Source organism: Arctopsyche grandis, chromosome 10 (assembly GCF_051622035.1).
Source record: "Arctopsyche grandis isolate Sample6627 chromosome 10, ASM5162203v2, whole genome shotgun sequence".
Classification (NCBI taxonomy): domain Eukaryota; kingdom Metazoa; phylum Arthropoda; class Insecta; order Trichoptera; family Hydropsychidae; genus Arctopsyche; species Arctopsyche grandis.
In genome coordinates this window covers 10,620,855-10,635,725 of record NC_135364.1, presented here as the reverse complement: position 1 = coordinate 10,635,725, position 14,871 = coordinate 10,620,855, and the positions used below count along the sequence as shown (strand labels likewise).

The window sequence follows — 14,871 nt, the reverse complement described above, 5'->3', positions numbered from 1 at the left end:
TAGGGTTGCCATAATTGTCAAGCATTGATACGGGACATTTAAGTGCTACATAAATAAAACATGGAAAAGTAGGTAGGTAATAGTTTATTTTAAAAAATTAGTCTTTTTTAGCCCAATCGTATTTTAACGATGATTTAACTTTTTTTAATTAAATCGTTTTCCTCTTTTACATGATGATGAAATTGGGCGCAAGTCATTTTAAAATTATACTGGCAAACCAAAATTGCCTCAACTATCTCAACTGCCAGCTTATTTCTTTCATCCGACCATTGTGTTGACATCAGGGAAAATATTCTCTCCACATTGGCATTGTGGGCTGGAATGGCAAATATATACTCACATAGTTTTATTAAACATGACTTCTGTTCAATACGCTTGGTATCTCTAAAAAAACTTCTGCCATTTCTCTTTCATACTCAGTTTCAGCGATGTCTCACAATTTTCGTTGGTATTATTTTTATTTAAATAATCTTTTAAATATACGAACTGGTTGAAAAGAAGCTCATTGTTTCCAACATCGATGTTCCTTACTTACAAATATTCAACGGTTCGTTCTATTTCCCCCCATTCAGGAACTTGCTTGAGAGTCATCCAATCGAAAGCATTAAATTTTTTGAATAATTGGGACCACTTATCAATGTATTCCACAGCAGTGTTAAAGAAATCGACAGTCTGTTTTTGGAGAAAAGTTTAGGGAGAAAACGTGACAAATACGGGACAAATTGTAATACGGGACCGAGTAGTGAAATACGGGACGTATGGCAACCCTACATATACACCCTTATGCGCGTTAAGTTTACGCGCCGCGTTTTTCACGCGACGTTTTATTCGCGTTGGAATTTGGGATAATTAAAAAGTAAGAAGAGGTATGTAAAAAACGAAGAAGCTGGAAAAAAATAATAACTCTTTTATCGGATCACGTATGCAATATAATAATAAAACAACTCATTAAATAAAAAAAAAATTATACTAGTTTGTTTATCGACAAATACTTTGTTTGCGATGCTGATTCTGGTGACAGGTCAGCTAATTAGTTCATTGGTCCAGCAGTATACGCAAGACGTCTATTCAATCATTGCGGCGTGTTTTATTCCCTGTATCCTTTGTCACTAGACGTTATACATATGTATGTACATATATTTTCGAATTGGTTTGTAGAAAGGTTTCACTTGTATGTCGCGACCGTTGGGATGGACGATTTTTCTCGTTGCACAATCTTTTACCTGCAGCAATCAGGAGGATTCAAATGAATCGTACGAAATCGTGCTTGCGTGTCCGATCTCTTATAGCATGTTTGTATGTATAGGTATGTATGTACGCACGTCCTGTGCCCCTCGTAGTACATACAATAAACCTTGTCACGTGCGATTTAACTGCCCGGCACCGAACCGTCATATATCTTAATCCTCGATAAAGCAGAATTACGACTAAAAGTGCCCCACCTACTACTGCTCGCTATACTAGCCTTTGTTTCACCCACACTACGTACAAATACTCAATAATGCATTACGCTACCGATTACTGCACGGCTCCCCCGGTGCACCCAGAAAGCGATCGGAAATGTGCATACACGCACAATCGCTGCTCTCGATTCAATAAACCAATCAGATACGTCTTCAGATTCAAACTGGTCACTGTCGATAAACAATTGTTCAAATTTTTAAATGATTGTGATAAAAATGATTTTGTTGTTCCTGAGTAAGTATATCGAGCACATATATAAGTTATATACTTTTAATATTTTCCCATGATGCCACTTTCAGTTTGCTCCTGAACGACGTCTATGGTAAATTTATAGAGCATATTTTTTTTAAATCATATTCAAATATTTGCCAGCAGCATGGCTCAGTGGTTGCGTTGATACTAAGCAACGAGAGTTCGCTAGGTTCGATCCCGTGAGCTGACCGCAAATGAAAATAATTTATTCTGAGTATAATATTTAATGCTGCTGGTCAGACTTGAATATATGTTTGTGACTCCAAGTCGATCGTTTCCTTGGGTATAGTGGTTTCTGCCAATTTGATGAGGAAGCTCTTCAACAATGAAATAGGATCAATTGGCAAACTCCGATAGGAAACGATCGACCTGCAGTCACAAATAACCAAGTCTGACCAGCAGCACTTTAGAAATACTCGGAATAAATTCTGTTCAATCGTGGTCAACCCACGGGATCGAATCCGGCATATCTCGGTGGCTAGCATTAACGCAACCACCAAGCTTTGCTAATGGCTATTTGATTCAGAAGCAAAGTTAGAACGGTGTATGTAGTTTAAAGATTTGTCTGCTTCAATATGCGTCAAAAACGTATGGAATGTTTAAATATGCACGTGCATATAAAGTTTGCGCTGTATACTCGTTAAAAAGTTCGATCTTTTTTTTTTAATTTCATTGCACTATCGTTTAGTGGCATTGTACGCATTTCGCTATTACGGGATTTTCTCCGGTTGCAGTTGCGAAGCTCTGGCGCTCCGTTTCAGGGTGCGTCGTTCCACCCCTCTTCTGATTTTTATTTAATTCAATAATCATGAGCCGTTCCACCCCAGTTCGAGGGTGACTCGCCCAGATGCTCCATATATTTTAAGCCCGTTGGATGCAAAGTGCCCCCGATTGAAATGTTTCCTTTGACATCTGTACAATTATTTTATTTCACTTCGAACCGCACCCCCCTGCCCACTGACGTCCGTCAAACAGTCGAAAAATATTCGAATATTATATTTTCCCCGAAGGATAGTCGCGCCTGGGCAGAGCGTGTTTAATTTTATATCTGTATTATTATTATCATTGAAGTTTTTTTAGCGATGGGTTGCCGCAGGGGAGGATATTATGGTTTCGCCCCCCGGTGCGCGGTACATCGCCATTTAATTGTTCGTACTGAGATGATATGATTATCGGGGGCTCATCGCGACATGTGATCCACTTGTCAGCTGTCGGGTGCAATATCTACACAAACAAAACCCCCACAAACACCCCTCTGCAAATGGGTTGTGAAAAATAACCATTCGCTAATAATTCACTTCGACGGTTTGCGACTTTCTTTGCAAGGAATGTTCATCGTTAGGTTTGCTACCAATGTAAAGATGAATAAATCTGCAGCATTCCTTTGCTTTTTAGGCGTATCAATTTACTCTAAACATCAATGACATCAGTGAAAATGAGCATTCATGTAGAGATTTGTCAGCAGACAAATGTTTCGTATGGTCTCTAACTACGATATTTGCCGTAACTATATTACATATACAGTAGGCATTTTGGTATCGTTGTCGTTTAATAGCTTACCAAAAAAAAAAATCCTACTTATTTTTTAAATAATGAATTGTGATTACAATATCTGGTTCAGTTTTTATTCATATTTCGATAGACAGCGACGGAAGCAAATAAGATCACCCGACGGATTGTATTAGGTTGTAAACAAAAGCCTTATCTGTTGGCAGTTGCTGGTTTCTGATATAAATGCATATCGCCACGACAGATTGATTCCTGTTTTGTCTGCATACAAATCTCTACGTGGCTGCCCACTTTATATAAGATGGTTGCACCTTTTTTGTCAAAACAAAAAAACCTAACCTAACCAAAGTTAGGTTTATTTTACTTATTGAAAGGAACTCTAAATAGGATAATATGCCATTTTTCCCCTCAAAGATGCTTATAAACAAATACTACGCTGGCGATGTTCAAGAACTACTGACCTGAAAAGTGATTGTTTTTTTTTTAATGACAAAATAATATATACCACATGAGCGATGCGCTTTTAATGCCCCTCGTTTTATTTCATTTTTTTCCACGCGAGAGCAACCCCTCCTCTTAACCACCCCAAGATCATTGCATAAACGGGTCGGTCACACTTGCGCAATGTTTATGTTCGATGACGCATCCGCCTCCGTGTCACGAATTTTATTACTATGGGAGTGAACAACGGTCCTTCAATTCAATTACATATTACATTGTCGATATTCACACGCTTTTGAGAACGGACAAGTACATCTGTCCCCGAGAAATATAAAAAGCTAAAAAATTGCTAATCTGGTACCTTTGACCACAGCTTGTTTAGTGGTCATGTCGAAATATTCCAAGAATTGCGGGAATTCTTGAACCCGGAGCCGCGACGTCGCGACCTCCCTCTCTTATCGGGTCCACATGAGTGTTTTATATTCCGGTTCGGGCCATTCTTCAATCTTATTGTTGTCCACGTTATTATTCCACTATCTGTGCTCCCCTCTCGGACTCGTGTGATATCTAAAATCCGTCATCCGCGCTCCTTTAAAATATACGCAACATAAACAAAAGATAAGTCCTAGTGTGTGTGTACCTTTGCTATGAATCTTATTGTATGCTAGGCGAATCTTTATTGTCGCGTTATATATGTATAATATTTATCAACGCACTGAATGGATTTTATTTATTAAGGTTTTAGTATCGCTTTATGCCATTGGTGAGTAATTAAATGAATTGTATTTACCTTCATCGACGATGACTGAATGATATACATGTAATCAAACATTTGCACGAAAAACTATTTATTAATTATGCATAAATTCTGGTCAAAAATTGGTCCATTTTAGCCGTCAATAAACGAATAAAACCACTTGTAGTGATTTAGAGGTTTTAAAAATTACACAGAATTTGCTTCAATTTGGGAGAAAATTTCGAATGTGTCACAACTTTTTGATCTGTACAATTCATGAACGTCCTTTAAAATTTATTTATTTTTCTTAAATTTCGCTATCGTTATCAATTTTATATTCATAACATCTGTTTCAAATGAGTTCTTTTAATGGTCGTGTTCGAAATAATTCATGTTTTGGCAAAATTTATGGGTTTCATTTGACATTAAAATTAATACTATCCGAAAGATTTACTTACATATGTACATACTTTAGAAGTCACCTGAATTAATCGGAGAGTATACGTTTCAATATGATTTTATTAAAGTTTAGCAACATCGTATACATTTTTGATTTCGATTATTGATAATTGTGTTCATTTGATCGAATATGGGTGTAGAAAATACAACCTTATGTATTTTTATTTTATTTTATTTTATTTTATTAATTGAAAAATCAACAGACAGGATGTACAGAGATAGGTATAAAAAAACAAAAAGTAAATAAATAATATATGTAACATCCGAGTCCAATAATAGATTTTTACAAAAATGAAAAAGATAAATATAAGGAAAACAAATTAAAAAGTAAAGAATAAAGGCATGACAAAATATGTAGTACATTGCATAATTAAACTATAGTATTAAAATAATTGGAAAAGGTTATAAGATAGAATATAAGAAGAAATTGAAATTTACAAATATAAAAAACAAATGAAAAAGGTAAATACAAAATAAACAAATGAAAAGGAAAAGAATGAAAGCTATAATATGATTAAATAGCACATTACATAACTAAACTAAAGTATAAAAATAATGGAAATATTGGAAAAATAGAATAGAAGAAAAAATGAATCAATCGGTCAAGATTCTCTTGATGTTAGACCTGAATTGATGTAGGGAAATACCAAACAGATCAACCTCATTCAGCTCTCCGTTAAACATACGATAAACGCGCTGCAGATAAAAATATTTTTGGGAATTAGTATTGAAAGGATCAAGTGAAAAGAGTGCAACGCGTCTAGAGTATCGAACTGGGATTCTGAAATTAACCTATAGTATGTAAATACATATAGTCTGCTTTTTGTAATAAAGAGATTTAGATTTATTAGAAGAGCATTTTGGTCCATTTTTCGACTCTTTCAATCAACTGAAGCATCAACTTAATTTATTTCACTCCCTGTTGATAACATAAACATACCATAAATTTGCCTACAGTGACACTAATATGTATATATAGTTTTGGCGACTCGTTTGTATATACTTACAGATTGAACAATTTTTTGTACTTAAATATGTAGTTATATTATCATGATAGCTTGAAACCAGTAGAATCGTCTGATTAGTTGTAAATTTATATACAAAAGTGTCAGTGAACGTTACGTGTAAACAAAGTGTAATGACGAACGTATAAACCGCAGTGTTATCTCCTTGTAGTATTGGACTCGGTTGTGAGGGCGCCTGCCCGCCGCGGGACCCCCGACTATCTCTGTAATGAGGACGATTTTTGGTTGTCGAAATGCGAGGCAAAAACAAAAAAAAAAGTCTAAAAAGAAAAGCGTTTCGGAAAAAAAGCCACTCTTATGAGGGTCACACAATTAGCCCGTGTGCTTTATCTGCCTAACGGCGTAACCGCTCTGGAATTTCTGCGGTGATTAATAAATACGTGTGTGCGGTTGGTTGCCGGCATAGGCGATACTTTATCTGATCCGAAAGCCTATAAAAACTCGCTCGCTCTTCGTATGTATGTATGTATATTTGTGTCTGTGTTTTGATTTTTTTTTATCATCCTTTTTTATGTGGACAAACTATCGAGAGATTAAAAACGTATATAAAAACCGTGGAGGCGCCATCGGAAAAACTCGATCGTCTCTGCGTTGAATTTCACTACCGACCTCGAATTTTGTTTGTGTACAATGTACATAAGTAGTATGTCTGCGATTGATTTTGTCATCGGCGATGTTTCACTTGCATCTGTTCATTGTATAATTTATTTGGTGGGTAGTATTTGAACACTTTCTAACAACCCCCCTTCTAAATCTCTGTGCAAACAAGTCGACGATGTCGCAAAACTCGAGGAGTTTCGTTGCCATTCAATGACGCGTGCGAATCTTCCATGCCAGACACACTTGTTCAAATATTGTATAGCGTTCGTACTGGGTGTAAGTAGTGTCCTTTTAGAATTTGCTATTTAATAGTTCTCGGCAACCTGCGGATGCAGAGCCGTGTGAAGCTCTTTATGTGAAAACATGCTCAATATATCTATCGAAAAAAAAACAAAATAATTGAAAAAATATACTTCCAGGTATGTTATTATGTGAATAAATTAGAGCAATCTTTTTAGGATTGTGTGTCAAGTTCTCAATAAATAAAGCTATTTTAATGATTTCAAATTAAATTTTTTATACTTTCATACAGTTCGTGCTGAAGGAGCTTTTCTTTGAAAATTTGATCACTACTTATGTACCTCATATTCTTATGATAGCAAAACTGTCAATCCACAAAATAATGACAGTATTTTTTAATATCTATGGAATTTTATCACTAGGCTTTATTTTTTCTTGTTTTGCCAGTGAAGACGTATGGGTGCGAAACTTGGGCGTCGAAACGCCAGAATTCTGCATTAGGTTCAGTGCACTCATAAAAGTATAGAACGCTGTATGCTCGGCTTAACAATGAGAGATAAAAAACGGAATACATGGCTTAGAAGTTAGACAAAGGTGATTGATGTAATGGTGATAGTAAAGAGATTGAAATGGAAATGGGTGGGTCACGTGGCTTAGAAGAACGGACGATAGGTGGACGAAAAAAGTGCTCGGATGGTATTCGAGAGAATTTAAAAAGTTCAAAGAAGGCTGCAGGAGATATGGGTGAATAAAATCTGAAAAAATATAGGATGAAATGGATGAGAGTGGCCCAAAACAGAGACGAGTGGAAGCAAGTTGGAGAGACCTTCATCCAGCAGTGGTTGGCGAATTCTTGTGAATAATGGATAATTAATATGTGTAAGTGGGGTATATTTGGACTTCAATCTCCAGTATTTCTGCTAGTTTTTCCTAAATTTTGTTTTGAAGTTCTAAAGAGTTTCTAATCTCTGGCTCTCTTATAATTTATAACGTGTAACATTGTTGAAATCCATTCTTATCTCAAGTTCGGGAGAATTATGCTGATTCCGCGACAATTTTCCAAATCGTCTCGAAAAAAGAAAATTAACATACTAGCCCCGCTTTGATTGAATTTTACGCGTATTTTTTTTACATATATTTGCAATTCAAATGTCATTCTCGCGTGCGAGAATACACTCGTTTTATTTCGATCCGATATGTACCCCATCAAATATACAAAACGAAACAAATTTACGCACAGACTTATCCACATAATATAATATTTCGAGAGAATAACGTTAGTTGGACACCATATAAATAAACATATAATACGGCGAGGCGTTTTATCAAAATTTAAATTTACGTATACGTGTATTGTATAAGCCTTATCATTTAGCGTACATAAATTATGTATGTACTGTTTACGGTGGCCTTATACTATATTATGGGAGGTGCCGTATATATTAACGTCTAGCAGTCGAGATTGCTTAAACGGAATCGCACATTTATTGCAAATATTGTAATTCAGACGGTTTGCAATAAATTTTCGTTTTAAAACTGTACAGGGGGAGACAGGCATTTTGATGAATATGTATGAAGTGTGTTGATTTGCAAATTATAATTTGCCAAATCCTTGCCGGGCAAGTGAACCTCTCTCTCTCCGTATGTATCATACATATGTATGTATGTATGTATGTACATTGGTATATGTTTTTGATCCGCTAAGTGCCGTGTGAGTCTCGACACGTGCTTTCGGTGTCGCAGTTCGACGCCTGCAATACGAAATTCAACAATTGGGGTGCGAAAAACCCCGTGTCTACGAATACAGATTTTAGATTTCGTCTCCGAGTTTATTTTTTTTTTTTGTGTGCGAGTGCGCTCGCCCAATCGGCGAAATGTGTAATGTTCTATTATGCGTAATATGTGTAGACTCGCTTGCTTAGAATGCGTTTAATTAAAACACAATATGGGAATTAATTCTGCATTGTTTGGTTTGACACCCTTGTTTAATTTCTGTAGATTTTCGTACCGACTCACCCTTGCGCGGTTTGAAATAACAATGCCTTGTTAACGATTGTTATTGAATGGTCGTTTCGATTATATTGTAGTTATCTCGTCCTGTTTGGGATTAGTGCAGGTCGGAACTGTCCGATTTTACATATCGCCGGCTAAGAAGACCATTTAGAAAGCGATTTATTGCGCAATTTTCATAGCGAGCGATGCTATGGATTTTTAACGAATTGATCCTTCGAGAGATTCATCGTTGATTGAACAAAAATGATTTTGTCAAATGCAATTTTGAAATTGGATTGATAGAACTTCCATTGTTGAATATATTGGGGTGACCTGTAAAGACACTGTGGTATACTTGTATATTAAAATAAATAAATAAATATTGTCTTGATAGTTAGCAGACAGGTTGCCTGTCATCACAATAAGTAACCGAATGCCTTAGAATTTGTTGCACGATAAATCGAAAGAAAAACTGCAAGGTCAATAGGTTCTTTCTTTGCTTAGGATCCTTGTCCCATTTATTATTTTCATGCTGTGGGAAGTCCTCTAAAAAATTGAGAAACCACATCTCTAAGGTGGCCGGCCATATTTAAGAAATACAAATACGGGAAATTTTCGGCGGGAAGATATTTTCTCATTTTATAATGAAACGGCACATCTTGGAAATCAAATATATTTTAATGAACCGTTTCCATTTCTGTACTCTCTTTGTTTTATTTTATTGATTTTTTTTTTCATTATATAATTTTTTTTTCTTCTACCTTATTAATGAAAAATTAGTCCATTTACCATCATATGGTGCTTTTATCCTCTTTGATTGGTCGTCTTCTGTTTGTTTAGTGATATATGTACCTACTGTTTTAGACCAAAATATTAACTGACGAAGTCATTTTAATTTATTTCTATTCCTAAGTCAGATATATACTAAACGGTTTGTTGATCTCCTTCATACATAGTATGGTTGTTTTCCCAATATCATCTAATTAAAAACTTTAATTTGTTTAAAAGTTCACATCAGTTCCTCAAATATGTCAAGCAAATTTCATAGTAATCTATAACTTCATCAAAAACATTTTCTTTTGCTTTTCTGAAATACACATTCCTGATATATGTAAATACACACATTTTTTGCTTCAGTGTTGCAAAGTTAAAAATATATTTTCAAATATATTAATATAGTTTTTTACCAACAATAACTTGAATACGGGATATTTAATTGTCCCGATGACCTTTATCGGACAGTGGGATAAGTTGTTAGAAAACGGAATATTTAATTTATATACGGGACGTTTGGCTATCCTACACATCTACCACAAGATTATCTAATGAATTAAATGAATTAAATGTAATATTAATTATCTAATGAATTAAATGTAATATTTATAATATATGTACATACATATGCCGATCATATTAATCGTGCATGTAATTGCAGAAGATTAATCGGTGCACACTCGCAACGGGAGTGATTCGAGAATGCCGGCTATTTATAATGCGAGTTATTTAATAGACCACAGGCGTCCCCGCTTACTTGGGGCCATCTGGACCCCCCGTCTTGCGGTGATCCAGAGGGATTCCGCTAAAACATGTCAATTATCCGGGACGGACGGACAAAAGCCCATGACCTCCCGCACTGTTTGCACAGCAACCCCGGCGCGAATAAACAAAACCGATCGCGATTCTGTCAAAACCTACCCTCCCGTTTGCGGATCCGCGGGGGGGGAGGGGGGAGCGTCCATAAACAAATTTTTTTCCAAATCGACTATTGTCTATATTAAAATCCTTGTAAATATTTATATTTTTCGCGGTTGTTTGAGTGATTGTTTTACGCGATGCGAAATCGCCCTCTGTTGCGTAGGTACATTCGTGGGGAGAGATGCTCTTGAATTTTCAATTAACGACGGATTTTCTTTTTTGTTCATTTTTGTCGAACGTTGTTTTTTGATTATGCAATAACCTCGCCTTAAGTCCTTAACAAAACAACCGAGCTAGTCTCCGTCTTCCAATCAGCTATCAATCTTGAGGACAAACACGGTCGTGATGTATTGCTTCAACCCTTCTCCTTGATTGTTTGTCGACGTAATGAAATTTCGCCGATACTTTCCTATTGGAAAAATTTAAGTGAACACACATTCACGCCCACTTGTCGTGTTTTACGTTTACGTAACGAAATTGGTATATATTCAATGAAATTATTTAAAAAATGATAATAATGCTTCTATTATCCATAGCTTGCATGCTTATGTGTAGACAGACCCCCTGGGAAAACACGAAAAACCTTTTGTGGGTTGTGGCCCCAACAGGATTGAATATCAAACCTCGCCGTTTTACATTCGTATGACGGTACACTGTTTTTATTTTTTAAGTGCGTATGTAAGTGCGTAATATAATATTTATTATTAGATTATTTTAATTCGGTGTATTTCAATCTGTATTGTGTAGTTATATTTATGTAATGTAAGATAATTGTATAAATTAAAATTTGTTAAGTCGTTCAAATTTGATATGATCGCTTTTCCCGTTCGGTAAGCCCCAGCCCGAGATTTTCTTATTAAATTCAGATTAAGTTTGCGCCTTGGAAATTGCTGTTTGTCTTTCATAATCCGGAAAGTTTGCCATCGATTTCGTCCCTCTTATGCGTTGATAATCGAATTTCATTCAAACAATATTATATCTATAATATATGAAATATTTGTTATTATTTCTTTCTGAAAATTCTTTGTTTATTTTAATTTTGTTCATCTTAATTTTTAGCTTGATTTTTTTATAACTTTTTTTTAGTATTTTTTGATAGTGACAATTTTTGTTCAAAATATAAAAACGGATTTAATAGTCCTTAATACATTAGGTATCTTAAATTTCGAACAGAATTTGAATTGCTGACCCATTGAGTTACGATGTGCTTTAAAAATGTATGATGTTTTGAATATAAAGTTGATTTTGTTGCTAGGACTTTTGTAATTTCGAGATGTACTTCATTTATAAAACATTATGATGTAAGCCAAATTTCCCTTTGTTCATTTTCGTCCCTAATATATTTACCTTTGCTGACTTCAAATTTGACGGCACACACGTACAAAGCAGCCCGTTTACACAGTGAAATTTAATCTTTCTCTCTTCGTTCTTCTTTTGCGGCAAATTGAATTTGTGGAGAGACGGAGAGCTTTTCTCTTCTTTCTTCGCCGGTCGCCGTATATGCGTTGTAATGTAATTTTCCTTTTTGCTCGTACCCTGAAATAATTCTAATAAACGTAGACATGTTCCCAGTTTTCATCGTGAATTTTAAAATTAAATTATTCCATTACGCGAAATATGAACTCTACTGATTTTATTTCACTTCGCTGTAAAGTATCTTTGCGAAAAATTTTATAATATTATCATATTTTTTTCTTCTTCCTTTAGTTATCTCACAGGAAGTGGCTTCGTTGATCTAATTTCACAGTGTTGTAGTTCAGCGGAGGAGCCTGACGCCCCGGGGACTTGCGAATTTCTGGAATCATCTTTAGACCTTTTAGCTACGCTCACAGATAAGTGTGCTAAATATTCACAGGTATATATCATTGTTACACATCATCGAAAATTTTAGATGATATCTACATATATATTATTGAAATTATAGGGAGAAAGTTGTGCAAAGTTGGGCAGTTCTCTACGTAATACAGAAATGTGCGGCAGTGTTCGAGCTGTATGCTGTGCCCTAGCTGGAGCTGGACCTGACACCCTTGACCCTCCCGCTTTAAGGCTGGCTCTTGCCGCTCTGGCCCTCATGACTTCAGCTGCCGAAGCTGATCTAACTTCATATCAAGTAAGAGAATGTGTATATTTTATTGTTTAATTCACTTGCATTAGAAAACAGTGCTTACTAAGAGCTGTATTCTCCTATTGGAAAGCAAGGAATATTTACCTATGGGCTAAAAGTTTTCCTTTTAAAATACAAGCTAAAGTTGAGTTATATTTGGATGAACCGTATAGTTTTGTCATTTATGTAAATACTATCATTAAATTTTTGTAAAAATATATGTAAAAATATCATGTGGGTTAGTTCCATTAGACCAAACAACATCCATGTGTATCTATAATGTTCAATATGTAACTTAAATATTAGCTATTCTTGGATTTATTTGTATAATATAGATACCCTATATTCAAACGTTTGCCTCTCTTTTGCTACGTTCATATAATTGTTTGCCGAGGCCAGAGACCAAAACCAAACAAATTAATAAGGTAATGATGTTTGGTCTGGCCTATCCCACAGGGAATAGGCATCCTATCCAAACGAGTAAATATGTATGTATATGTATGTATACATATATATGTAGATGTTGTACAGCTTTGAAAATAATGCACGCATTATATGTATTATATGTAAGTATATATAATTTACAAACGGTGTTTTTACCCGATTGTGTGTTGATAATGCCTATCTAAACACAAAGCGAGACGTGTAGTCGTATATTTCCGATCGTAATTGAAGTTGCTTCTCAGTAGGTATAAAGATATCTTAATTAGCAATTAAAACCGAGACTTGTTCCGCGATATTGAGATATATCTACCCTTCCTCGTTTCGTGTTTGCCAGTGGCCCTGCTGTTTGCCAGGGGTTGTATCATGTCTATTTATATTTGATTAGCATTATCTCGCCACCCTTCCAATTGTGGCCGCGTTATAAAACCAACAAACGCCACAAATATATCGACAAATGAGCACTGTCCTTCGCATTCTAATCTTGGGGGTTTTTTTCACTATGTTTTTAATCATCTCCTTTGTGTGCGTCCGAATATATGTAAATAATAGTATTGAAGCGTGCACGGTTCGCTTCGAATGCAATTATGAGAACGGTGGTTAATTGTCAAGGGATGCATTCCATCAAAGTCAATAGAAATTTTCACGATTTGATTATTTGTTTTTTGGGGGTGTATTTTTTATTAGGAAACGATCGACTTGGAGTCAATCCAATAATCCAAGTCTGACCAGCAGTCACTACAGAAATACTTGCGAATACATTATCTTTCAATCAAAGTCAATACAGGGACCTCTAGGTAGATAACATTAAATTAAATGCAACCACCGAGATATACTGCTATATATTTTATGTAATCATCATCAGTTATATATACATACGTATCGCGTTTTAAGAGTGCAAAAATGATTTTTCAATAAGTAAAAGGGAGTGAATATAAAAATCATAAATTTTCCCATTTCATTTCAGCCATCAGTGTTTTAATTAAATTTGTGAGTTCTTTGAGGATTTCTTTTTTACTAGTGTTTTGCTCGTTGACATTTCAATGGGTGACCATGGAAAGGAATAGTGATTTTAAATTGAAGTTAAAACTTATAACTTTTATTTTGAAAGCAATAACAATACTATATTTATTTTTCAATTTAGCCAAATTGTGAAGACACCACTTTTGCTTTCTAAGAATGCGAACTAAAACTTTTCACGTTTGAATTTATTTCATTTTAGGCGATTTTATTTCCTCATATCCAAATAGAATAATTATATAATAAAAAACTCGTCTAAGACAGGGTTTCCCAAACTTTTTATACAATGGAACACTTTACAAAACCCGGAAATTTTAACGGAACACTTATTATCGATTTCATAAATATAGTAAACAAAGCTTTTAACGACTTATGTAGATGATTTTTAGTCCTTTAATCGCAAGCCTTCGTGATATCAGGCACAATAAAGGTGAGTTCAATTCTTATATGTGGGATAGCGTCGAGTTTGTTCTTGCACTTTGACCGTTGCAGCATAATAAGAAAATTCTGCTTCGCATAAATAGGATGTACATATGTAGAAAATGGAAGTAAGACAAAAAAAATAGCTTGTTTTGCCATATTGGGATATTCTTCTGACAAACTCGCTCAGAAATCATTTAACGCATTTAAAATTCATCTACTTCAAAACTACTGGCTTTTCATCTACTTTAAAATTTAAGTCATTCATCTAAGGCAGGAAAATAATCAAAATTATTAGATTCAACTGATAAAATCCAAAATTTTTTCCACAATTTTTATTTCCGTATCCAATTCAAACTCTCCGCCTATATGTGATTAGATTCTTGACTTAATAAACATCAGTGGAGATTGACCATCACTCGCCTTTCAATTTGAGGTAGAAGTGGTTTAAATGTGTTGCAGCCTATAAAATC

The 14,871-nt window shown here is 35.0% G+C and overlaps 1 protein-coding gene across 1 annotated transcript in view; it reads left to right on the top strand.

Moving 5' to 3' along the window:
* The window catches only part of ssp3 (SCAPER domain-containing protein short spindle 3), a 37,803-nt gene that overhangs the window by 10,942 nt on the left and 11,990 nt on the right, over positions 1-14,871 (top strand). Inside the window, exons 17-18 of the mRNA XM_077440270.1 lie at positions 12,121-12,268; positions 12,338-12,523. Coding sequence (XP_077296396.1) covers positions 12,121-12,268; positions 12,338-12,523 — 334 coding nt within the window. The remainder of the gene's footprint in view (positions 1-12,120; positions 12,269-12,337; positions 12,524-14,871) is intronic.